This window comes from Hyla sarda, chromosome 1, assembly GCF_029499605.1.
Source record: "Hyla sarda isolate aHylSar1 chromosome 1, aHylSar1.hap1, whole genome shotgun sequence".
In the NCBI taxonomy this organism is placed as follows: domain Eukaryota; kingdom Metazoa; phylum Chordata; class Amphibia; order Anura; family Hylidae; genus Hyla; species Hyla sarda.
In genome coordinates this window covers 205,993,270-206,020,951 of record NC_079189.1, presented here as the reverse complement: position 1 = coordinate 206,020,951, position 27,682 = coordinate 205,993,270, and the positions used below count along the sequence as shown (strand labels likewise).

Sequence of the window (27,682 nt, the reverse complement as noted above, 5' to 3'; positions counted from 1 at the left end):
CAAACCATGAAGAAAAGGCAAAGCACAACAAATATCTATGCCACCAAATAGGTAATTATTCAGTAGGTTGTTATAAAACAGGAACCCATAAAGAATCAATCATGCTGTTAAAGGGGAACGCCCCTGGAAATTTTATTTTTTTATTTTTTTAAATCAGCTGGTGCAAGAAAGTTAAACAGATGTGTGAATTACTTCAGTTTAAAAATCGTAATCCTTCCAGTACTTTTCAGCTGTTGTATGCTCCACAGGAAGTTATTTTCTGTTTGGATTTCCTTTTTGTCTGACCACAGTGCTCTCTGCTGACACCTCTGTCCATTTTAGAAACTGTCCAGAGCAGGATAGGTTTGCTATGGGGGATTTGTTCCTACTCTGTACAGTTCCTAAAATGACAGCGTTGTCAGCAGAGAGCACTGTGGTCAGACCACAGATTCCACACATGTAAGTACAGCAGCACACCCAAGCAGTATCCAGTCAAAATCAGCAGAGCTTTATTGGCCTATGTTCACAGTGCAACGTTTCAACAGTATCAAACCTTTATGCTTGATAAAGACGGTTTGATACCATTGAAACGTTGCACTGTGAACATGGGCCGATAAAGCTCTGCTGATTTTCACTGGATACTGCTTGGGTGTGCTGCTTTACTTACATGTGTGGTATCTATCTGTCTATCCATCTTTCTATCCCTCTGTCTAGATCTACTAACTATCTATCTATCTATCTATCTATTTCATATATATCTCATATCTGTCTATCTATTGATCTATCCATCTGTCTAGATCTGTCTATCTATCTAATATGTATCCTTCTATTAATCTATTTATCTATCTCCTATCTATTTCATATCTATCTATCTATCTATCTATCTATCTATCTATCTATATATATATATATATATATATATATATCATATGTATCTATCATCTATCTCATATCTATCTATCTAAAGCAAATAAAAACGGCAGAACCAATATCCAGAGTAAAGAAGAAATTCGGGGTGCCCGCATATCTGGAACCTGGGTCCGCTGGTTCCTTGATCCAGACAAAAGCAAATATGATGCAGCACTCCACAAGTAGCAAAGAAGGTGATTTTTATTCCATCATGTGCATAGACAACGTTTCACCAGTCTCACACTGGCTTTTTCAAGTGAATAATAGTGATACAGGTGGGTATTTATAGATCGCCCACTGGTCATGTGACACAAGCAATGCATGATTTACATATGTAAACAGAAACGATCATGGTACATTGTGCAATAAATAATACAAAAACATAGTGCTAAGTCCATATATAAACATACAGTAGTCATCAGGTATATAAACATATAAGTTTTACTTAAAATACAGATAGTGCAGTGACTTTGATCCATAATTACGTGTATAGCCGTGAATGCCTTCCGGGGTACCGCCACGAGGTTTCCTGATCCCAGGCGCCAAAGCGCCGTGTGTGTAGTGTGCATCAAAGCAGAAGAGAAGTACTTCTGGGTCGGGAGAGCGTGTCCTCGTGTCCATAGAAACCCGACTCCGGACTGTGCCGTAACTGGCGCATGCTCAGAAGAGTCCTTCTGTGTATCAATGCAGAATGTTCATGCGCATAGTAAAACAGAGTCCATATGGTATAAGTGTAATCTTGATATATATGCGCAGGTAATGTATCACCTCCTGGGGACAGCACAATGAGTCACAGTGGGGAACTGAGAGTAGTAAAGGTAGCTTAATGTAAAGTAAGTTGTCTGTTGCAATCGCCGGTCCTCAGTCATCCTGTGTAGCTGGCAGATAGTGGATATCACTATCTCGTGGTTGCCCATGGTAACCGACTGATATAGCAGCAGACTGTAGAGATAATAGAATAAAGAATAAATAAGGGGGTAAAGACTAACTCCAGTTGGAGTACATGGGCCAACTCCACTCTCCATAAGTATACAATGAGATTACCGGTGTGCATGAACCGGAGCCGTATTATCGTCAGTGTCTGTGGACCAATCTTGCAAGATTGGTCCACAGACGCTGACGATAATACATGCACATGTCTATGCACATGATGGAATAAAAATCACCTTCTTTGCTACTTGTGGAGTGCTGCATCATATTTGCTTTTATCTATCTATCTTTCTATCTCATATCTATCTATCTACTTTAAGGAAAAGGCAGTGGCACTCCAGGTCGTGAAGAAGTGAGATTATTTATTCATCTCTTATGTGCAGCCGCATTTCAATGATCTCACACCATCTTTCTCAAGCAAGAAAGTATTTATAGAGGATCCTGGAACCTTGGCTGGGAGGCACCCATTCACAACTTGGGAGTGCTCCTTTTATCCTTGATCTATCTATCTATTTCCATCCATCTGTCTAGATCTACTATCTATCTATCTATCTATCTCATATCTATCTATCTATCTCATATATATCTATCTATCTCATATATATCTATCTATCTAAAACAAAGGATAAGGAGCATCACTCTCTGTGATAGAAGTAGAAGGTGGGTGCAAATGGCCGGAATCCCAGGTCACGGGAGACACTTCAGATATATAAAGGAGAAGACTGTAGCACTCCAGTAGGATGAAAGTGAATGTGGCTTTATTCCAATTCAAACATCAAGTCAACGTTTCTGCTGCACACAGGCAGCCTTTATCAACCGCTTGATAAAGGCTGCCTGTGTGCAGCTGAAACGTTGCCTTGATGTTTAAATTGGAATAAAGCCACATTCACTTTCATCCTACTGGAGTGCTACAGTCTTCTCCTTTATCTATCTATCTATCTATCTACTATCTATCTCATATCTATCTATCTATCTATCTATAGCATATCTATCTATCTCATATCTATCTATCTATCTCATATCTATCTATTATCTATCTATCTCATATCTATCTATTTATCTATCTTTTCATCCCTTTATCATCTCACAGATAATTCTAAAAGGCAATATCATGAACTACTGTTATTTTCTACCACTGTTATTCTGGGAAATCTGATGTTGTTGAAAAAAACAAGCATCTTTTTCAAAGGTGTCACACATAAATTCCCGTGCATTAAACTGAGACTGAGGTGAAACTCTACTTTCATCATCTAATTTTTTCATTATTTACAAAGCTAGATGATCTTCAAAGGTGTTTTGTGCGTTGAGAAAAAAGAGCAGTTCTGACACATCATCCGCGTTCAGGACCACTGACTGTTACACACTGAGAATTGAAGCAGGTGTAGAGAAAACTGGGCATGTGAATATGCAATTGAAATAGTCACCTTTAGCTTTCCTAATTCCATGACAGCTTCTGTAAAGAGTAACAGCTGGTGATGTGAGTCAAATGGGGATAGAAGAGTGAATCTGAAAGACATGTCTATTGTTGTTGTTTACATAATGTAAAAACAAGAGTCAATGTTTTCCAGCATGTGATTTAAACAAAACAAAACAATTCTGAACCAATTTTATGCTGATGTATGCAATATCCTTTTTGACCTTTCGTTGTTTTTATTTCTTTTTTTCCCCATCACAGAAAGCCGCTCGAACTTTACAGCAATTGCATGTCTTGAGGCAAGACAAATATACCCAAACAGAGTCTTTAAACCATGAAGTGACTAACAATGTAAGTACCTCTTTTAGACATAGATTGTGTAGAAATCATTCAATTATTCTATTTCTAGTCATAGTAATATTTCAATGTATTAACCCCTGAATGCTCTATGATGGACATGCATGGCAATGGAGAACATGCTCTTCTAAATAGAGAAGTTTGTTGAATGTTGAGAATTTGTAGAACGTGTCAAACAGGCCTCAATTGGAGGTCAGATCTCTTGTGCTTTTACAAACTAATTTTACTGTGTCGGTACTAGTCATAATTGCTATTATTTTCTCAAATACATATTGGGTGGAATAATAAAAACAGGTATCTGACTGGACATTATACATATGCATCAGATTTTTAAAATAGGTCAGACTGTTTAAAAATCTTGTGCATCTTTAGACTGTGCAGTTTTAGTTTGCACCGTCTTTTAATTGGCTTTGTTTTTTGACGTTTGGCACAATTCTGGTGCATTTAAAGGGGTACTCTCCCCTAGACATCTTATCCCCTTTCCAAAGGATAGGGCATAAGATGCATATTGCAGGAGTCCCTCCGCTGGGGACTCCCGCAATCTCTCCTGCAGCACCCGCTTATTTTAATGTTGAAAACACGGGCACACTGGAGCACAGTGTGTAACAGGTACTACTAGACAGACTGCCTAAAAACATTTTTTTCCACAGAATAGAGGATCTTGTTAGCAATTCATGGGTGAAATAGTATATAGGAAAGTTAACATGAGTTATAAAGGTGAAATATGAATTATAAACCCAACCAATTTCTGTACAAACCTATTATTTACTACATTTATACCAATATTTTTATAAGATTACTGGAACACATCTACAAAAACATATTGACTGTAATTCAGAGTGTTAAAGTTGCCCTAGAAGCATGTGAGTAGTGTTGAGTGTGAATATTTGAATAGCGAATTTCAGCACTTCCCGAGTTTGCTAATATTTAGAATATATCTAAATATATTCGTTATGACAAATATTTGTCTTTTTTTCGCAGTATACATCCCAATGAGGTGTACTGTGTAAATAAAAAGTCATCATTCCTTCCTGCTTCCAGCTTGGGGTGCAAAAGAAGGCTCCAATATTATTTACTATGTGAGTAGGTGTGGAGCGTGAATATTTTGCACATGCGAATATTAGCGAATATCGGCACTTCAGGGTACACTGATCCCTCCTTTCTATTAGCTTATGGACCAATGAGAAGGATGCAAATACAGTTGACAGAGGTTAGCAGCATCCCTAGCAACCAATAGGAAAGTAGTTAGTTGAAAGATACAATCGCGCATGCGCATTTTGCTAAATTCATTACAAATTTTGCATGAAAAAAAGTGAACGAATATGCAAAATGTGCGAATATAGGACGAATTTCCATTCATATATTCACGAAATATTGCAAATTCGAATATGGCCTATGCCGCTCATCACTACATGTGAGATGTTATGTTACAATGCATGAAACTGATTGCTGCCATGTGTCCTTGGATTATAAGGTTTTTGAGACGTTATATGCAATAATTCCTTGTTGCTTAGTCAGATTTCTAGACTTTTTATTTTGAAAATACTTTTCTATTGAAAATCTGAATTTTGAACAGTGACTGAATTTGCATCGTGGTTGAATCGGGTATTACAAACCCTAAGCAATAATACAGGTGACTGACATATTGTTACTAAAAGGCAACTGCTCAATGATCTTCTGAGGTTAAGACTTTAATACATTCTAGAAGATAGGGGAAATGGCTATGCACTAATATATTCAATTTAGATTTTTAGGCAGGCACAATGATTTCTATCAGAACAAAGTAGATTGCTTTGTTTTACAAACCATTCCTTTGTAATTTTGGATTAGTTAAAGTTCAAATACATGGAGGTTGTCTATTACTAAAATGTAAGACATTTCATAATCAAATATCATTTGCACTCTCATTAACAATTTAATGAAGGTATTAAGCTTGCAATCACCATAGACTAAGTACTTTATACTCATACCATGTATTAGGAAATTTGTAACTTGGAAAGGAACATTGTATTGATATTTAATTGAATGCATCAATGGGGAACTCTTCAAACTATTGTGTTAATGGAACGGGAACATTTCTGTGTCATTTCCTTTCTTTTTTACCAGAATGCATTTTGTGTCTAAAATGTAAATTTATCATAGAACATATTGAGCCCTCTCTACACTGCAGAAATAAAGCTTCCTTTGTGCATTTTAAAAACAAATTTGATATTAAGACAGGTATAATACAAAAATGCATTTAAAAATCCTACTTTTGTTTAGTCACATGACCAAGTGGTGACAAGAATGCCAGTTGGACTCCCTGAGCCCATCACAAAAACAGGAACAAAAGTGAGTGGTGTCAAATTACGCTCCCGAACCTCAACATTTATGCTGTATCTATATTGTTTTCCTGTCCGCCTCTAAAGTAGCTTTCTTTACCACTGTGGTTTGATGCCAACTAAGGCCATCTGAAACTCTGAGTCCATAATCTCAATAGATGGCTGCCCCTATTCCCCTTCCACACATTTTGGAATTAAAGGAGAACTCCAAACCATAAACATTGTCCCCCATAGTGCCGGCAGTAAAAAACTAAAGATTGCAACTCTGATCCCTCTCACATTCCCTGATGATGGCATCCATCTACCCTGTCTTTCTTGTATGATTTATGAAGGGTCTTGCTGGAGTCTGTGTCCCTTAGCCTCACATATCACACACACACACACACACACACACACATATATATATATATATATATATATATATATATATATTTGTTTGCTCTCCATCCCAGCCATAGACACTGCTAGGGGTGCCTAAAGCAGGGCATATCAAATAAGTCTATTTGAATATAATTTATAATATTGTGTACAGCTCAATAAGGAATAAACTGTACATATTAACTACCTTATAAATAAAGGGTATCTACAGGCCCTCTACTCTAATAGAGACATTGGGGGACATTTTTCAATACCTGTACAGAGAAAAAGTTGACCAGTTTCCAATAGCAACTAATCAGATGACTTCTTTTATTTTTCAGAAGCCCTTTTTTAACCTGATAATGACCATGGACGAGTATAGACGTCCAGTTTGGCGGCCGTTCCCGCAAATTGACGTCTATACTAGTCCATTATTCTCGTGGGTGCTGCCCAGTGCACCCACGAGATCGCGGAAGGGACTCGGCTGTATCACACAGCTGGGACCCTGCTGCACTGCCGGGACCAAAGTAAACTTCAGTCTCGGCAGTTTTAACCCTTACAGCCGCAGTCGGAAGTGACCGCGGGCTGTAAGTGTTATGACAGAGGGAGGGGGCTCCCTCTGTCTCCTCTGCAGCACCCCGCATCGCGATCGCGGGGTGCTGTGTGTAATACGCGGCTGTCCGAGGCCTGCCGCACTGCCGGGAGTGAAGTTCACTAAGTGGGGGTATTTCCGAACATGGGACAAGCAGCTAAATAAAATATAGGGTGCATTTCTTTCAATATCAGAAGTGATGTACAAAAAATATGTCCCACAAATGATGCATTTGGGGAAAAAAAAGCTAGTTTCAATATTTTTAACACTGACTATGCAATAATTCCACCCAAAAAACTTTGGTATTAAATTACTCACTGTACCCCCTAGCGAATACCTTGAGGGGTCTAGTTTTTAAAATGGTGTCATTGGGGGGGGGGGGGGTTCCTATGTTCTACTACTTCTCAATTGCTGCAATCCTTGCTTAGCACATAAAAATAAGATGTACTTTTCAAATTTTCAAAATGTCAAGAAAATTTGTTAGGCCTCTAATACATCTAAAATGTGAATAATAATAAAAAAAAGTTGAGAAAATAAAGTAGACACATGAAATTATAATTTTTGATAAAAAAAATAAACATTATGTATAAATATATGCAACCTATTAATGTCAAAATAACAAAAAATGGTCTTTTTTTTCAAAAATTTCACGGTTTCTTGCTTTGTAAATAAAAAAATACAAATGATATCGATTAACTTTTACTATTTTCATGTAGTACAACTTGTGACAAAAAAACAATGTCAGAATTGTTTTCATTGGTAAAACATTACCAGAGTTATTCTCAAATAAAGACATAGATCCCAGATTTGAAAAAACAGGCCTGGTCTTTGAGGGGCGTACAGGTTTAATTAGCTTGGTCCTTAAGGGGTTAAAATGAAAGAAGCAATCTAATGGGTTGCTATGGGCAACTGATCAACTTTTACTCTGCCCAAGTTTTGATAAACATGATAAACCTCCCCATTAAGCTTACACGAGTATTACCTGACTTCCCTTTGATTTCTTCCATGTTTGAACCCCTTAAGGACCAACCGTTTTCACCTTAAGGACCAGAGCATTTTTTGCACATCTGACCACTGTCAATTTAAGCATTAATAACTCTGGGATGCTTTTACTTTTCGTTCTGATTCTGAGATTGTTTTTTAGTGACATATTCTACTTTATGTTAGTGGTAAATTTTCATCGACACTTGCATAATTTCTTAGCGAAAACTTCCAAAATGTTATGAAAAAATCTTACATTTTGCAATTTTGTAACTTTGAAGCTCTCTGCTTGTAAGGAAAATAGATATTCCAAATAAATTAGATATTGATTCGCATATACAATATGTCTACTTTATGTTTGCATCATAAAATTGACGTGTTTTTACTTTTGGAAGACATCAGAGGGCTTCTAAATTCAGCAGCAATTTTCAAACTTTTCACAAAATTTTCAAAATCAGAATTTTTCAGGGACCAGTTCAGTTTTGAAGAGGATTTGAAGGGCCTTCATATTAGAAATACCCCATAAATGACCCCATTATAAAAATGACACCCGTCAAAGTATTCAAAATGACATTCAGCAAGTGTGTTAACCCTTTAGGTGTTTCACATGATTAGCAGCAAAGGGAAGGAAAAAAATTCAAAATCTTCATTTTTTACACTCGAATGTTCTTGTAGATCCAGTTTTTTTAATTTTTACAACTGGTAAAAGGAGAGAAATCTTCCTAAAATTTGAAACCCAATTTCTCTCGAGTAAGGAAATACCTCATATGTGTATGTCAAGTGCTCTGCAGGTGCACTACAAGGCTCAGAAGGGAAGGAACAACAATAGGATTTTGGAGAGTGAGTTTTTCTGAAATGGTTTTTGAGGGGAATGTGACATTTAGGATGCCTCTATGGTGCTAGAACAGCAAAAAAAAAAAAAAAAAACATACTATTTTGGGGTCCAGTGAGCCTTTACACCCCACAGTTTTGTTAAAGTTGGATGTGTAAATTAATTTTAAATTTTTTTCACTAAAGTGCTGGTTTTCCCCTAAATTTACATTTCTACAAGGGGTAATAGGAGAAAATGCCCCTAAAATTTGTAACCCCTTCTCTTCTGAGTAAGAAAATACCCCATATGTGAATGCCAAGTGCTCTGCTGGTGAACTACATTGTTCAGAAGAGAAGAAGTTACATTTTGCTTTTGGAAAGCAAATTTTGCTGAAATGGTTTTTGGGGGGCATGTCCCATTTAGGAAGCCCCTACGGTGCCAGAACAGCAAAAACCACCCACATGGCATACTATTTTGGAAACGATTCCCTTCAAGGAACGTAACAAGGGGTACAGTGAGCCTTAACACCCCACAGGTGCTTGAGGACTTTGGATGTGTAAATACATTTTTTATATATTTTTTTTTTTTTACTAAAATGCTGTTTTTCCCCCCAAATTTTACACTTTACTAGGGGTAATAGGAGAAAATGCTCCCACCCCAAAAAAAAAAAAAAAAAAAGTGTAACCCCATCCCTTCTGAGTATGGAAGTACACCATATGTGGACGTCAAGTGGACTGCGGGCACTCTACTAATTTTGCTGAAATGGGGGGGCATGTTGCATTTAGGAAGCCCCTATGGTGCCAGAACAGCAGAAAAAAACAAAACACGTAGCATACTATTTTGAAAACGACACCCCTCAAGGCGCGTAACAAAGGGTACAGTGAGCCTTAACACCCCACAGGTGTTTGATAAATGTGCATTAAAGTGGCATATGAAAAGGAAAAAAACATATTTTTTACTCTAACATGCTGGGGTTACCCCAAAGTTTTCATTTTCACAAGTGGTAAAAATAGAAAATGTCACCATAAATTTGTAAATATATTTCTTTGGAGTAAGGACATACCTCATATCTGGGTGTAAACAGCTCACACATGTCTTGGAAGAGCAGGAGAGCAATCAGGGGCCTTGAGCTTCTACATTGCTGCGTATGGAGCCAGAACAGTGGGACCCCCCCTCAAGGAGCATTGCATGGGGTACATTACTAAAATGGGGAACAGTGGGACATAAAATCATAATACAGGTTATGTTCCCATAATGATGACCCAGAGCATAGCCAAAACTAAAAAGTATGCCCACTCCAAACCCTATGCTCTGAATCATCATTCTGGGAATGTGATGTGTGTGGCCATCCCTAACCTGTTGCTTTTAACGCGCACACAGCTAAGGTGGAGAGTGAGCGCCGTGCATTTGAGGCAACATAAAAATGTCCCCGGTGACTCAGTGACCAATGACCCATTTTTGGAAAAAATACCCCCAGAGGTCTTATCAGGTTTTTTTTTTTTTATAAAGGAGTTTTTTTGGGGCAATCTAGTGGTTTTATGGGGTTAAAACTTGGAATGTACTCTGGACTTGGTACATTGTGGTCAAATTATGGAAAATTAAAATGAAATGGGAAAATTTAGTACTGCATGGAAGTGTGATACTCCCTGAAGCAGTTTTTAATGCAGAGGCCCGGATGATCGGGGCAAGTGTCGGATTGAGTGGTGGTGTCCTTCCGTATGCCCCTCATGTGACAAACTCTGCATTTTTTCTGGAATTGTCCCTTCTTTCCAGTGTAAGGGACTTCACCTGGCCTGTGACGATCTTGGCACCTATAACTTCAGTTCCTTGGGAACTCCAGCCTGCTCTTTCCCGGTTGCCAAAGATCAGAGCCTTTAGGACTTGGAACTGGAGCAATGTCCCTGTGTTGCCAGCATCCTGGGACAGTAGAAAAGAGTTGTACATGGCAACCTGTACCAAGTAGACGGCAAATTTTTTGTACCATACCTTGCGCATGGCATTGTATGGCTTGAGGACTTGATCAGAGAGATCAAGTCCCCCCATATACCGATTGTAGTCCAGAATACAATCAGGGTTGAGGACTGTTGTTGTGGTACCTTGCACAGGGACAGGTGAGCTGCCGGGACTCACCCTTGGGCATAGGTGTCTGGATAAAATTTAGAGGGAGGCATCTCTGTTTCTTCCGCACGGTCCTACAAGTGGACGTGGATCTGGCGGCAAGGGATGTGAACAGAGGGATGCTGGTATAAAAGTTGTCCAGGTAAAGGTGGTAACCCTTATCCAGCAATGGGTGCAAAAGTTACCAAACAATTTCCCCGCTAACACCCAGAATGGGGGGACATTCTCGGGGTTCAATACGGGAATCTCATCCCTCATATACTCTAAACTTGTAAGTGTACCCGGAGGTACTCTCACAAAGTTTGTATAGTTTAACGCCATACCACGCCCGCTTCGAGGGAATATACTGGCGGAAGATGAGTCTCCCCTCAAAACTGATAAGAGACTCATCTACCGAGAGCTCCCTGGGGGGTACGTAGGCCTCCAAAAATTTGGCCCCAAAGTGATCGATGACCGGCCGTTCACAGGCGGGATCACTTCGGGGGGGGGGGGGGGACATGCCGCATCGAACCGCCTCCGTGCCATAACCATACTGTAAAGCGGGGTCTGGTAGAGGTTGTCCCCACTTCAGTACTGCCTGACACTGGGTTTTTTGAACAGGCTCATATGCAGCATGAGGCCCCAAAATGTCCTCATTTGGCTGCATCAATGGCGTACCATTCATTGGGCCTTGCCAAAAGCGAATCTGAGTGGTGGGCGATGAATTGCTGGGCATGCAGATTCGTCTGCTCCAACATTAGACTGACAAAGCTGTCACTGAAAAAATAACTAAAATAGTTTATTTCAGTGTATCCGGCCATGTCAATCCGGATTCCTGAGTCGCCAACAAACTCAGGAATCCATGGCTGATATCCCTCTGAGGGTCTCCAGACAGGTTCACCGGAAGGGGTCTCTGGTACACTTGTCTGGGGGGTCGGACTCCTATTACGAGCGGCATGGACGCTTGTACTAGTGTCAGCCACTGTGTCACTTTCATGGGGGGTGCGTGGCCTCGCCTGGTGGCGTCTCTGCTGCCGTACAGGGGACTCATCATCGGTGCTAGGAGGATGAGGAACTTGAACTTGGATAACTTTACTCAAAGGCTTGCGGTACATCCAATGAACAATAACAGTCTCATTCAACAGTCTCTATATAGTTCAGTGACTGACAGTTGTTGCGGACCTTGAATTGTACTATAAGTCTCTGAATTTAGGGTTAATTTTGAAGATCTGTCCGGATTTAGGGGATAGATAAGGTCCGGTGGTCTTGCAGAGTGTTTAGGGCTTGATACACTCACGTTTTAGAAGAGATCAGCCGTCGCCGCAAGGCTAGGGCCTAAACTCACTGATGACAGCAGTGCAGATCCTTCCCTGTCAACAGCCCAGGAACAAGAGAGAGATCAATGGCTGCAGCTCCCTTATATGGGCAGGGGCTGAGCCTTTTTAGATTGGTCCAATCAGCTGTCACTCACTGTTACAAAGCATGGTGGGTGATCACCTGACTTCCTCCCAAAGGTCCTTAAGCAAAAAAACATAGAGTTTACCTGATCACGTGACCCGCAGGTCCTGCTACGCTCCGTACAGGTAATTAACTGATTATATACAAGCCTTGGTGAGGGTGTGTGACAGCTGTCACGCCCCCTCCCATAGACTTGCATTGAGGGGGTGTGGTGTGACATCACGAGGAGGCATGGCCGTGACATCATGACTCCTGCTGCCCGCACCCAGCGTTCTAACTGAATGCCGGGTGCTGTACATAGATTGTGGGGGTCCCAGCTGCGGGACCCCCACGATCAGGCATCTTATGCCCTTTCCTTTGGATAAGGGATAAGATGCCTAGGGGCGAAGTACCCCTTTAACCCCTTCAGGACCAAGCCCATTTTGGCCTTAAGGACCAGAGCGTTTTTTGCACATCTGACCACTGTCACTTTAAACATTAATAACTCTGGAATGCTTTTAGTTATCATTCTGATTCCGAGATTGTTTTTTCGTGACATATTCTACTTTAACATGGTGGTAAATTTTTGTGGTAAATTGCATCCTTTCCTTGTGAAAAATCCTAAAATTTGATGAAAAATTTGAAAATTTTGCATTTTTCTAACTTTGAATCTCTCTGCTTGTAAGGAAAATGTATATTACAAAAAAATTTTTATTCACATATACAATATGTCTACTTTATGTCTGCATCATAAAAGTGACGAGTTTTTACTTTTGGAAGACACCAGAGGGCTTCAAAGTTCAGCAGCAATTTTCCAATTTTTCACAAAATTTTCAAACTCACTATTTTTCAGGGACCAGTTTAGGTTTGAAGTGGATTTGAAGGGTCTTCTTATTAGAAATACCCCACAAAAGACCCCATTATAAAAACTGCACCCACCAAAGTATTCAAAATGACATTCAGTCATCATTTTAACCCTTTAGGTGTTTCACAGGAATAGAAGCAAAGTGAAGGAGAAAATTCACAATCTTCATTTTTTACACTCGCATGTTCTTGTAGACCCAATTTTTAAATTTTTACAAGGGGTAAAAGGAGAAGATGTATACTTATATTTGTAGCCCAATTTCTCTCGAGTAAGCACATATCTCATATGTCTATGTAAAGTGTTCGGCGGGCACAGTAGAGGGCTCAGAATGGAAAGAGCGATAAGGGGATTTTGGAGAGTACGTTTTTTCTGAAATGGTTTTTGGGGGCATGTTGCATTTAGGAAGCCCTTATGGTGCAAGAACAGCAAAAAACCCTCATATGGCATACCATTTTGGAAACTAGACCCCTTGAGGTACGTAACAAGGAATAAAGTGAGCCTTAATACCCCACAGGTGTTTCACGACTTTTGCATATGTAAAAAAAAATATTTTTTTTCACTAAAATGTGTGTTTCCCCCCAAATTTCAAATTTTTCCAAGGGTTAATAGCAGGAAATACCCCCCAATATTTGTAACCCCTTCTCTTCTGAGTATGGAGGTACCCCATAAGTTGACCTGAAGTGCACTATGGGTGAACTACAATGCTCAAAAGAGAAGGAGTCATATTTGGCTTTTTGAGAGCAAATTTTGCTCGGGGGGCATGTCGCATTTAGGAAGCCCCTATGGTGCCAGAACAGCAAAAAATACCCACATGGCATACCATTTTGGAAACTAGACCCCTTGAGGAATGTAATAAGGAATAAAGTGAGCCTTATTACCCCACAGGTGTTTCATGACTTTTGCATATGTAAAAAAAAATAAAAAATTTCCACTAAAATGTGTGTTTCCCCCCTAATTTCACCTTTTTGCAAGGGTTAATAGCAGAAAATACCCCCCAAAATTTGTAACCCCATCTCTTCTGAGTATGGAGGTACCCAATAAGTTGACCTGAAGTGCACTATGGGCGAACTACAATGCTCAGAAGAGAAGGAGTCATATTTGGCTTTTTGAGAGCAAATTTTGCTCGGGGGGCATGTCGCATTTAGGAAGCCCCTAAGGTGCCAGAACAGCAAAAAAAAAACACATGGCATACCATTTTGGAAACATGACCCCTTGAGGAACGTAACAAGGGGTACAGTGAGCATTTGCCCCCCACTGGTGTCTGACAGATATTTGGAACAGTGGGCTGTACAAGTTTTCATTTTCATGGACCACTGTTCCAAAGATCCGTCAGACACCTGTGGGGGGTAAATTCTCACTGCACCCCTCATTACATTCCGTGAGGGGTGTCGTTTCCGAAATGGGGTCACATGTGGGGTTTTGTTTTTTTTGCGTTTGTCAAAACCGCTGTAACAATCAGCCACCCCTGTGCAAATCACCTCAAATGTACATGGTGCGCTCTCCCTTCTGGGCCTTGTTGTGCGCCCCCAGAGCACTTTGCGCTCACATATGGGGTATCTCTGTAGTCGGGAGAAATTGCGTTACAAATTTTGGGGGGCTTTTTTCCCTTTTACCTTGAAAATGTAAAGTATAGGGCAACATCAGCATGGTGTAGACCCCAACATTTCCTTTTCATGAAGGGTTAAAGAAGAAAAAGCCCCCAAACCTTGTAACGCAATTTCTCCCGAGTACAGCGATACCCCATATGTCGCCCTAAACTGTTGCCCTGAAATACGACAGGGCTCCAAAGTGAGAGCGCCATGTGCATTTGAGGCCTAAATTAGGGATTTGCATAGGGGTGGACATAGGGGTATTCTACGCCAGTGATTCCCAAACAGGGTGCCTCCAGCTGTTGCAAAACTCCCAGCATGCCTGGACAGTAAACGGCTGTCCGACAATACTGGGAGTTGTTGTTTTTCAACAGCTGGAGGCTCTGCTTTGGAAACAGTGGTGTACCGGACGTTCTTATTGGGGGAGGGGGGCTGTGTAAGGGTATGTGTATATGTAGTGTTTTTAACTTTTTATTTTATTTTGTGTTAGTGTAGTGTAGTGTTTTTAGGGTACAGTCACATGGGCAGGGGATTACAGCGAGTTTCCCAGCGCAAAATTTGCTGCATCTCAAGATGCGAGAAACCCACTGTAAAAGCCTCGCCCATGTGAATGTACCCTGTACATTCACGGGGGTGGCGGGGCGGGGCAGGGGGGGGGGGGGCTTGCATCAGCTGTTGCAAAACCACAACTCCCAGCATGCATGGTCTGTTAGTGCATGCTGGGAGTCATAGTTTTGCAACAGCTGGAGGCACACAGGTTAGGAAACACTGAGTTAGAAACAGACAATGTTTCCCAACCAGTGTGTCTCCAGTTGTTGCAAAACTACAACTCCCAGCATGCCCAGACAGCTGAAGGGCATGCTGGGAGTTGTAGTTCGGCAACATCTGAAGGGCCAGATGTTGCTGAACTAAAACTCCCAGCATGCCTGGACAGTCAGTGCATACTGGGAGTTGTAGTTTTGCAACAGCTGGAAGAGCACAGATTGGAGACCATTATACAATGGTCTCCAAACTGGGGCCCTCCAGATGTTGCAAAACTACAACTCCCAGCATGCATGGTCTTTTAGTGCATGCTGGGAGTTATAGTTTTGCAACAGCTGGAGGCACACAGGTTAGGAAACACTGAGTTAGAAACAATGTTTCCCAACCAGTGTGTCTCCAGCTGTTGCAAAACTACAACTCCCAGCATGCCCAGACAGCTGAAGGGCATGCTGGGAGTTGTAGTTCGGCAACATCTGAAGGGCCAGATGTTGCTTAACTAAAACTCCCAGCATGCCTGGACAGTCAGTGCATGCTGGGAGTTGTAGTTTTGCAACAGCTGGAAGAGCACAGATTGGAGACCATTATACAATGGTCTCCAAACTGGGGCCCTCCAGATGTTGCAAAACTACAACTCCCAGCATGCCCAGACAGCCAAAGGCTGTCTAGGCATGCTGGGAGTTGTAGTTTTCAGACTCCTAGAAGCAGCAGTGAAGATCTTCACTGCTGCCTCTGAGGATCACATACTTACCCGTCGCTGCTCGTCCACGTGGCCTGGTCCCGCGCTGCTCCTCGGTCCCGCCGCTGGATCAGGTAAGTCCGCCGGTCCCCACGTGTTCCCCCCGAATGCCGCAGGTCCCCGCGAGCCCCTGCAGCCTTCGTCCCCCGTTCTGCCCGACTTCCAGGGGCGGGCAGTGCGGGGGATCTGAACTTTTACCCCAGATCACTGTGATTGGTCCACAGGGACCAATCACAGTGATCGCTGACCAGGACCATCAATTGATGGTCCTGGGGGTGAAGCAGAAGTTGTCCCCTGCTGGAAACAGCGGGACTTCTGCCAGTTAACCCGTGCGATGCTGCGCATCGCCGGGTTAACTGCATGTCATTTATAAATGCCGGGATGCGCGAACGCACTGCACAACCCGGCGTTTATATATGACATTCTGCGGGAAGGGGTTAAGGACACAGACAATTTATTTTTTTGCATTTCTGTTTTTTCCTCCTCGCCTTCAAAAAATCATAGCTCTTTTATATTTTCATCGACAGACCCATACAAGGGCTTGTTTTTTGCATGCCCAGTTGTCCTTTGTAATGACATCACTCATTTTACCATAAAATGCATGGTGCAACAACAAAAAAAAATAATAATATTTGTGCGGGTAAATAAAAAAAATTCAATTTTGCAAATTTGTACATTTTACGGTAAAATTGAAATGTTTTCTGTCAATACAGTCAATACGATTAAAACAATACCCATGACTACATACTTTTCTATTATTGTACTGCTTTAAAAAAATCTCAAACTTTTCAACCAAGTTAATATGTTTAAAACCTATTTTAAACAACCTATAACTTTCTCATTTTTCCGTATATGTGGTTGTTTGGGGGCTCATTTTTTGTGCCATGGTCTGTACTTTTTATCGATACAACATTTGCCTGTATGAAACGTTTAAATATATATATTTTTTTTAAATAAAATGTGACTAAAAAACTTTTTGGACTTTTAGTTTTTTTCGTTCATGCCGTTCACCATACGGAATCATTAACATTATATTATGATAGTTTGGACATTTACGCATGGGGAAATACCAAATATGTTTATACATTTTTTTAATGCTTTTTGGGGGTAAAATGGGAAAAAGGGTCGATTAACTTTTTTATTGGAGGGGATTTTTCCAAATTTAGTTTTTACCTTTTTTAAATTTTATTTTTACTTTTTTGAAACACTTTTTACGTCCCCATAGCGGACTATTTATTGCAACCACTTGATCGCTAATACTGTTCAGTGCTATGCATATGGCATAATATTGATCAGTGTTATCGGCTATCTTCTGCTCTGGTCTGCTCGATCTCAGACCAGAGCAAAAGTCCTCTGGAGATGGCCAGAGGCAGGAGAGGGGACCTCTGGCCACCACGCTGGATAAATGGATCCCTGCGGCAGAGCCGCGGGCGATCCAATCATCCATTTTTGGTGCCGCACTGCCACAGATGCCGTGATCTGTATTAATCACGCCATCTGAGGGGTTAATGGCAGACATCGGCATGATTGCTGATGTCCGCCATTACCGATGGGTCCCTGGCTGCAGTTCCGGTGCTCGCATCATGTATAGGACGTAAATGTACGATCTAGTGCGTTAAGTACCAGGGCATCAGGACATACATTTATGTCCTATGTTGTTAAGGGGTTAATCTTTTTGTATTATGGAAAACATTTAAGAGTTTCTTGTTCCTTTTTCATCCACATTTTTGTGCCAATTTTAAGAATAAAATTACCAGCAGAATACACAGACTATCATTATATAATATTAGAGTTTGATAAATCTCTGTGTGCTTTCTTTTAATCATACATCTCATAAAAATACAAGCATTGTCATATTCTGAGCCATTGATACTGTGTCCCATACATCAGTCTTTGTTTGGCGCATGTTGTTTGAAAGAAATCCTGGAATTCCCAGTGGTGAATGTTCCTTACATCTGTTAATATCCAGCAGAGCTTTATGTGGCCAGAAATGATAAAATGTCTTGACATACTGAAGAGCATATCTGTGGGATGTTATTTTAACTTGATTGCTCTCTAGTCAGTTTTATTGAATCTTTTCTGTTCATTTATTTCTGTATGTGTGATAAGTTCTGTAGGAATAGCCTGTCAGGATGGATACCAGAGACAAGTTCGTCCTGATACAGCGTCACTTGGATTTGCTGTAGCATTCATGTTTGATGTCACCACTATAGAGAAGCATGCTTTCAGCAAGAATACCATTAACATTTCTTTGAAAAGAAGAAACATAGTATAGTATACACCAAGATACACAATTGAAAATCAATACAACTTCCTAGTTTAGAAATAAATAGCTTCTGTAGAAGGAGAAGCTTCATAAAATTCATAGCAAGTACCTTAAAGAGGCACTGTCATAATGAAAAATGTTTTATATTTTAGAGATCTACTCATAAGATGACTTTTTTTTTTTAATTTGAAATTAAAAACAGCCGCCACTAGGGGTCATCTATCAGTACACAGACAGACTAGTCTGGTCTGGTATCCAGTAAAGGAGATTGCCACTGTATTGGGTACAGTGTAGGCACGGGCACGCACTGCCTGTGAGGGAGCATGCACACACACACAATCAGTGCGGAGTTATCCCCCAGGGTAGAAAACTATAGAGCCAGGAAACCGCTCAACGCCCCTACGGCAATATCAGGCTGCTGCTTCCTTGGCCTCTGGGACACCCTCCCAGTTATCCAGCCTCTGTGGAGCAGGGACAGAGGCTTTACTGGGGATCACGTAGTGCAGCGCGGAGGAGTCTCTAGCTGAGACATAGAGCCAGAATGTCCCTGTGCAAACATCTGCTGCACATCCTTCCTGCCTGCAAAAGGTCACAGCCCAGCATGCACCTAAAGCTCTGTGCAGTAGAGATTGTCAGCAAGTAGGTGAGGGGTAGACCTCTAGGGGCTGCAGGCATTGTTTCCCCTACTTTGGGCACTCCAGCTGCTGCAGAACTACAACTCCCAGTATGCCAGGACAGTCAAAGGTTGTGTGGGCATGCTGGGAGTTTTGCAACAGCTGGAGGCATACAGGGGAAGGCAACACTGTTGTAACACAGTATTTCACAGAGAGGAAAAGGTTACAGAGCAGATGAGTCATCCACAGGGAGGGAGACAGATGGTAACACCCTCTCCTGAAGGCAAGAAGATAAAGCAACTGAGCAACATATAATTGCTATTTTCTTTGGATAGATAGGTCTTAGACACATAAATATATGTACATGATCAGGATTAGGTACTGAGTAACATATCACTTTTTTTGTAAAAGTGAATCAGAAGCTAAACAAATATTTTGGCATTTTGTTTTAGCGGTGATACTTTTAGAAGATAAAACATATAGATGAAAAAAAGATTTTGCACATGAAAAGAGAAAATCCATGTAAAGATTACTTACTTAATGGGAAAGTATTAAGTATAACTGATATGGAATAGGACATAGGAATCGTAAGTTAATCTAACTGGTTACTGATGAAGAGTGCTTACCAGCTCTCTTCCCCAGCCCGCAGCGCTCGGACTGGTGTGCGCAACGCCTGGGTGCGTAAACTGGAATACAAATGAATGTCCAGCGCAAATGGATGCAGAACGATGCTCTTTATTGCGATAAAAACTTAAGAACATGCAATACATGGTCACTGGTGACGAATTTCAGCCCTGGCGTCGAGCCTTAGTCATATCTTAGTCATAAGGCCCAACGCCAGGGCCGAAATGCGTCACCAGTGACCATGTCTTGCATGTACTGAAGTTTTTATCACAATAAAGAGCATCGTTCTGCATCCATTTGCGCTGGACATCCATTTGTATTCCAGTTAATCTAACTGTACCAACTAATGTCTGGCACCTTCTGCTAAGAAAAAAATAAAAAGGATCTTGTATTGTGTATTGTTTAGGGAATCTATGCACAAGAAAGACATAGTAGCACTATAATTCAATGCCAGGCGACCAGAGTAATAAATCAGATGAATGGACTACAGCACCCAGAAAAAGAGCAATTTTAGTAAAAAAATAAATAAATAAATAAAAAGATGGCCAAGGGGTTGCGTAATAACTTTAAATACATAAATATTAATGCAAAGATATCTCCCGTAATATATGTACATGTTAACCAAGGACTTAACCAGGGGCCTCCTCTACATCTAGAGGAAATATGTTTTTTTTTTCTTTCACTGATATAGAAATACATTCTTTACTGTGAGAATATAGAACTGCATTTTTTTTTTTAGTAAATGCTCATGGTTATGCCACTAAAAGAGTTTAAAAGGGATTGTATGCATTTATAAAGTGTAAAAATTGTTACAAGGTATTGCTTTATTTTTCATTAGAAAAATTTATCTAGAAATAATTCTACCATATTTAGAATCAGGAAGGAATAAGGTTCTAGGTTCTTCAGGATAATGGGCAGAACTAGATAGACCTGTGCCTTACAAACTATGCTACCATATAATGATATTAGTCCCCCTGGAATCACCTTCTTAATAAATTGTCATATTGATTTGTTGATTTGTTCAACAATTTGTGTCACTATCTCTGTATGTTAATAGGGCGACTCGAAATAGGGGCAATGGTAACCTTGTCAACCCACTGGTATCCCTGTGACATGATTCCAGGGTGTCCGTATCAGGCAATTCAACACAAATTGAAAGCGTTCTTAGTTCATATATAGACAAAAAAAGCAATTCCTTTTACACAAAAAAAAATTACACGGTGAGCCAGAATTGAATACCACTTAAAACACAAACCCACAACATTTTTATCTTTTTTTTAAATGGGTTCTTTAAGTTTTTGAGCACATATTGATGTACAAAATGTATACATAAAAAATACACATACTTCTTGATAAATGTTCCACAAAATTCCCCATCCCCCTTTACCTCTGTTGAGTATGTATAAGCTCACCCTGGTTGGATGTGGAGTACAAATGCACCTAAATTAGCAACATTTATAAATACGTGCATATGATAAATCTCACTAAAACATGTCTAAATTACAAACCACATCTTCTGGATGATGAAAACAGTAGAATCAATTCTATGCCAACTTCTTCACCATATATTTAACACTTTTTTCACCCAAGTAAAAGGAACATGATTGTCAGGCCCAGGCCTGAGTATTAAATCATATATGTGTATTATAATTGCACTGTGTGTAATGTATTATCCAGGACATGGGTGAGGGGTCCTTCAGATGGTGTATCCTGTGTCGTTTGTGTATTGCAGTTAATTGGAGGGGTGGGGGTCTGGCTGTGTGTTTACATTGTCTTTGAAGTCCTGTACTCTGGTCCCATCATATAATCAACCAGATAAGAGGGCCAGGAAGAGAGATGCCCAAAAAGGAGATATATAATATTTAACAATGCTAGAGTCAGTGTGTTCAATGCTGGGGAACAAGCAGACAAGACCATCCTAAGAACAGCTGGGACCCACTATCTCTCATGGACTGCTTTATCATCATGCTGTAAGAACTTCATTTTTGATTTCTGAACTTGTCTTGCAAAACTCTTATATATATTCTTATACCTGTATGTCATTTGTTTATTTTTATGCATAGCACTGTGATGCCTTTTATCAGATTAAATGTTTAATTAATCAGCTCTAGTCTTTGATCTCTAAATATATGAGCTCACCTTTCTTAAGGCAGCTCGGGTGGAAGCACGTTTATCTGAGGGTTAATTTGGTGACTTGCTGGGACTAGTAGTGGATACCCAGAGGTCTGGCAGCTTTAACCCTTGCACCATCACACTCTCTCTAGCGTCTTGGCTGGACCAATAGGGTGTGACCGTGACAACTGGTGGCAGCGTCGGTACATATTTAGAGATTTTTAGTGCTTGCTGGATTTTACTTGTAAGGAAATTTTAGCACTAAAAAATAAATTGCATACATATTCTTGTGTGTAAATTCTAAAGACAGAGCTCAGTGCTGGTTTAAAAGACAAACAAGAAGAGTGCAAGACAGTTCTGTCCTCTCCATCTCCTGTTTTACCTCCTCTGTCTCATCTCGGAAATATGGAGGCATATCGCAAGCAGTCCAAGCCTGCACTGGAGCTAATGTGCCAAGAAAAGGACATCCCTACTGCAGGAAAGAACAAGGAACAACTTATTGCTGATCTTGTGGAGTATGATGCCCGTGCAGAAGAGCTGAGTGACATGAGACAAAGTCCTACAGCTGGAACTGCCATCCAAGGACTGATATCTCCTGGGGAACCCAGCAACATTACTCCCTATCAGGACAGTACTCCACATGAGGCCTTGGACTCTTATATGCGGACCGCCTTACAACACCTTGGGAATGTGGATGCCAATATGAAATTCCAACTGCTTCTCCAGTACCAAACTGCAGAGAGAGAGAGGCCCAGGCATGAGCTGCAGAGAGAGAGGCGGCAGAGACAGAGGCGGCAGAGAGAAAGGCCCAGCGGAGGCATGAACTGGAGGTTCTGAGGCTGAGAGGGGATGCTTCATCCGCACGGAGTGATGCACAGGATAAAGGAGACCACAATCCCCGCTTGGAACATTTCCCCATGTTGGAGAAAGATGGTGATCTGGATGTGTTCCTGAGGGAATTTGAAAAGGTTTGCCGGCAGTTCCATCTACCTAAGGAACAGTGGGGACGATATCTAATCCCATGGTTGCGAGGCAAAGCTCTTGATGTGTTTGCTTCTCTTTCCTCTAAGAGTGACCAGGACTATGAGGCAATAAAATCTGCCCCGCTAAAAAGTTTTAATCTGACTCCAGAGGCTTATCGGAAAAAAGTTTCGGACTTTGCAACAAAATGCCACAGAAAGCTGCACTCAACATGCAGGTCAGCTAAGGACTGCATTCAGGCAATGGACTGGGGGCCTACAAGTCACTACCTATGAGGCCCTGGAGGACTTGATGGTCCTGGATCAGTTTCTCCAAACGCGGAGCATTGAAGCCAGAGAGTGGATTTTGGACCGCAAGCCCAAGACAGCCATGGAAGCAGCAGAACTAGGAGATGACTTTGCCAACAACCGGGCGCCAGCAGCAAAGCGTGGATCTGTACAAGCTGGAGCAAGTACCTGAAGGGGAGCCACACAACCACAAAGCACCACCAGGTCAGCTGGGAAATTCTTGCCATCATTCCCAAAAGCAACTGGAGCCACATTGGGTCAGGGGGACACCCGCTGATGTTACAGATGCAACAATATTGGGCACCTGAGTGCCACTTGCCCCAACAAAAATAATTCTCCACCAGTAGCTGGGGGACACACAGCCATTCTTCTGGTGTCCAGAGCGGTGGAGAAAAGAGCGGATAACCTGCAGAGTGTAACTGTGGGTGACTGGGTGACAGTGGGTTTGCGAAATTCTGGAGCCTCCTTTACCTTGATGTGGCCTGAAGTGGTGGATACAGAGGACATCATCCCTGGAAGAACCATGGCTTTAAAAATAATTGGAGGTGTGCGGCCTGCTGTGCCCATGGCCCGTGTGTACCTGGATTGGGGTACAGGCAAAGGTTTGCAGGAGGTGGGGGTCTCTGAGGACATCCCTGTTAATATTCTGCTGGGGAATGATTTGGGTCGGATGCTCTGTCATTATGCTCCAGAGGACACTACCTGCGCACCGTATGGGCTAGGAGAGAGCCCTGTTCATTCTGAGGTACTGTGCAAGACTTTGGGAGACACTGTGAACTGTGGTAACTGGGAGGGGGTGCAGGGGCTTGATAATTGTTTACCTGTGACTGAACCAGTAATGTTTTCCAAAAGTGAAATGGGGTGTATTGTAAAATGTGGTGACAATGCATTGCTAAGGCCAAAATCTAGTGGAGATGGGCTAGGGGGAGGGGTTGGTGTGCCCCTGGTGACATGTAAGGATGAGGGACCAGCAGTGAGTGATATGTCCCAATCCTGTGAGGTGGAGGGAAGGAGTGATAGCCCTGTGTATGATGCCTGTATTGTTATGTCTGGAACTGAGAGGTTGGAAGGTAAACCCCAGGGAGGCATACCAATGGTGGCAGTGGTAATGCGTCAGCAGCATGCCAGGGCTGCAGCTTTAACAGGAAGGGATGATGGTGATGCAAGCAGAAAGCTGTGTGACTTGCAAGCCCCAGCAGAGGAAGGTGGAGATGCTAGTCCACCCGGGGGAAATGTGCTCCCTGATGCCCCAAGATGGGGGAGGGAAATGAGCATTTCCGGGGAGCTCTGCGCAGTGACTCTTCCCTTGAAGGGCTGAGACAACGTGCTGAACATACAGGTGTTGACCCAGATGGGCATCGGGTATATTGGGAAAATGATATCTTGTACTGGGAGTCCCTTTCCAAAGGCATGCTAGGGGCCCAGGAGAGAGAAAGGCAGTACAGGAAAGAGCCACTGAGGTTGACACACAATTTCTACTGGCCGGGTATGGGTACTGCTGTTGCCAATTATTGTAGATCTTGTCGTGTCTGCCAGAGGGTGGGTAAGTCTGGGGATATTACTCGTGTTCCCCTAGTTCCCCTACCAGTCATATCGGTACACTTGAAACAAATAAAAACATTTGTAGAATCGGAGGGCAGAGACTGGGAAAAGTATTTACCCCATCTGTTATTTGCTTACCGGGAGGTACCCCGAGAGTCTACAGGTTTCTCGCCCATTGAGTTATTGTATGGTCACAAAGTGCGGGGACCCCGAGATTTAGTTAGGGGAGAATGGGAAGGGGGGCCACCTGCCCCTGAGACTTCTGTGGTGGAGTATGTTCTGAGATTCAGGGATAGAATGCAGACATTGACTGCGCTGGTACATGAAAACCTCACAGCAGCACAGTCCAGGTGGAAGTAAAGGTACGATCGCGTCAGGGAGAAATGGAGGAGTAATGGAGACAGATCTATCAGCCTGGAAAGGCAAGATCTCTCTGTCCCCATCTAAAGGGGGAGGTGTCAGGCTCAGGCCTGAGTATTAAATCATATATGTGTATTATAATTGTACTGTGTGTAATGTATTATCCAGGACATGGGTGAGGGGTCATTCAGACGGTGTATCCTGTGTCATTTGTGTATTGCAGTTTATTGGGGGGGGGTATAGCTGTGTGTTAACATCGTCTTTGAAGTCTTGCACTCTGGTCCCATCATATAATCAACCAGATAAGAGGGCCAGGAAGAGAGATGCCCCCCCTGGTGGGATCAGAGGGGAGGGGGGAATGGAGTCCATCCAAAAAGGAGATATATAATATTTAACAATGCTAGAGTCAGTGTGTTCAATGCTGGGGAACAAGCAGACAAGACCATCCTAAGAACAGCTTGGACCCACTCTCTCTCATGGGCTCTCTCATATATTCTTATACCTGTATGTCATTTGTTCCTATATTTTTATATAGTCAGCACTGTGATACCTTTTATCAGATTAAATGTTTAATTAATCAGCTCTGGTCTTTGATCTCTAAATATATGAGCTCACCTTTCTGAAGGCAGTTCGGGTGGAAACACGTTTATCTGAGGGTTAATTTGGTGACTTGCTGGGACTAGTAGTGGATACCCAGAGGTCTGGCGGCTTTAACCCTTGCACCATCACACTCTCTCTAGCATCTTGGCTGGACCGATAGGGTGTGATCGTGACAATGATAAATTTCCCTCATTGTTTCGACTGAGCTACAAATATGCACTTTATCAGGATGTTACCCCTTACCCTCCTGCACCGCTTTTATTCACTGAAAAGTATCTGCATAACAACCCACTATTCTATATATGTATATAAAAGTATGAGGTCTAAGATGCATTTATTTTATAAGTTATCAGTTATATTGCACATCCCTATGCCATTAGTTACAGTACTGACTTGCTCATATTATGACAAAAAGCTGAAAAATCTTTGACTCGTTAATGTCATATGTTTATATGCCTATATAAAAACTCAACACTGAAAAGCCCCTTCATGTATATATCTGTCTAGTTGAAATGAAATGTTGAATATTTAATTTTGAATCCTCTTTTTTCCCCACAGGGAAGTATACAAAGGCCCGTACACTAAACGTTTATCTTACCTTTACATTTTGTTCCTTTTAATCTGAACATGTGTTGTGATAATCCCCAAAACCTAAAGAAAGGCTTAAGAACTTAAAAGCAAGAGAGAAAAAGGAAATTTCTTTAAAGAAACTTAAAGAATGTGTGTAGTTACAAAATAAAAATCATAATCACACTTTAGGTGTCTGTGGACATGGATTTGATACAGCACAGTGAGAAATGTTGTATATAACCTGTAAGTCCTAGATATTTTTTCTTCATTCCGCATTATTTCAGTAAAGGATGCTCAGGACACTCTACAGGTGAGCTCTACCGGTGGTGTCGTATTCTGTCTGCCCTGAGCTTATCAATTGCTTCCCCTACCTAGACCCAGAGGGTTGGCCCTTTAGCCCTTTCCCCTTTACAGCACAAAGACAACAAGGGAGTACACTTTCTAATGTTTACACTGAAATTGAATTTTTCATTCTTCTTTTAGATTTTTGTTGTAAATAATGTATAAACTTTAACTACTAATTAATTGTTTATATTTTGATATATAAACTCCACATTTCATTGTATATAATAATGTTGGAGTATGGAACTGTCAAAATAGCCTATTATGCTTAAATACTTCTAAATCATAGTAATGTCAACCAAGATAATAATTTCTATTGAGTTCTAGATACAATAAAAGTAAAGAATGATAAACATACCATTATGCAAAGTATTTAAATTGTGCATTTTTGGTGCAAGATCATGACCATCCAATAACAAAGGTGAATAAAGCAGCAAGTTTTAAGGCAGCTCCTTAAGGATTTTGGTTATACTGATAAAGTGACAGTCTCAATTAACACCTGATATACAAACCCATAGAGGAAATATAGTAATTTGCAAAGAGTTATTATGAGTTTGTTTTTCCATTACAAGCGATGTATCTAGGACAACCTTTGGTTTCAGGTTAGTATTATTCCCTTTGCAATCTATTTAATCTAAAATTGCTTAATTTAGCACCTCATTTCCACCCCAACACTCCTTTGAATTAGGATTTGCTTTACTTTAGCTGAGACTCTGAAGTATTAGTGTATTTTGAGCCTGTTCATTTTAATAGGTTTATCTTCCAAGTTAATTACATCCAGAGTAAGTTATGCTGAACAAATACTTTACGAACATTGTTCTATTTTACTTAAACTGAACATTGTCGTTTTTGCACCCCAATAATGGGGCTTATTATTTAGACATCTCTTATACTTATGTAGGACTATTTTTATTTTTTTTTAAACAAATTTATTGACCTAATTCTAATGTGTTCTCATTCTTAAAATACACTTGCATGTTCTTGTAGACCCAGTTTTTGAATTTTTACAAGAGGTAAAAGGAGACAAATCCTCTGAAAATTTGTAACCCAATTTCTCTCGAGTAAGGAAATACCTCATATGTGTATGTAAAGTGTTCGGTGGGCGCTGTAGAGGGCTCAGAAGGGAAGGAGCGTCAATGGGATTTTGGAGAGGGAGTTTTTCTGAAATGGTTTTTGGGGGGCATGTCAAATTTAGGAAGCCCCTATGGTGCCAGAACAGCAGAAAACCCCCCACATGGCATACCATT

General features: G+C 41.1%; 1 protein-coding gene across 3 annotated transcripts in view; it reads left to right on the top strand.

The window, feature by feature from the left end:
- CCSER1 (coiled-coil serine rich protein 1) overlaps positions 1-27,682 on the top strand; it is a 966,927-nt gene that overhangs the window by 913,757 nt on the left and 25,488 nt on the right. For all 3 annotated transcript variants that reach the window (XM_056567568.1, XM_056567559.1, XM_056567578.1), the window contains exon 9: positions 3,494-3,583. In XM_056567568.1, coding sequence (XP_056423543.1) covers positions 3,494-3,583 — 90 coding nt within the window. The remainder of the gene's footprint in view (positions 1-3,493; positions 3,584-27,682) is intronic.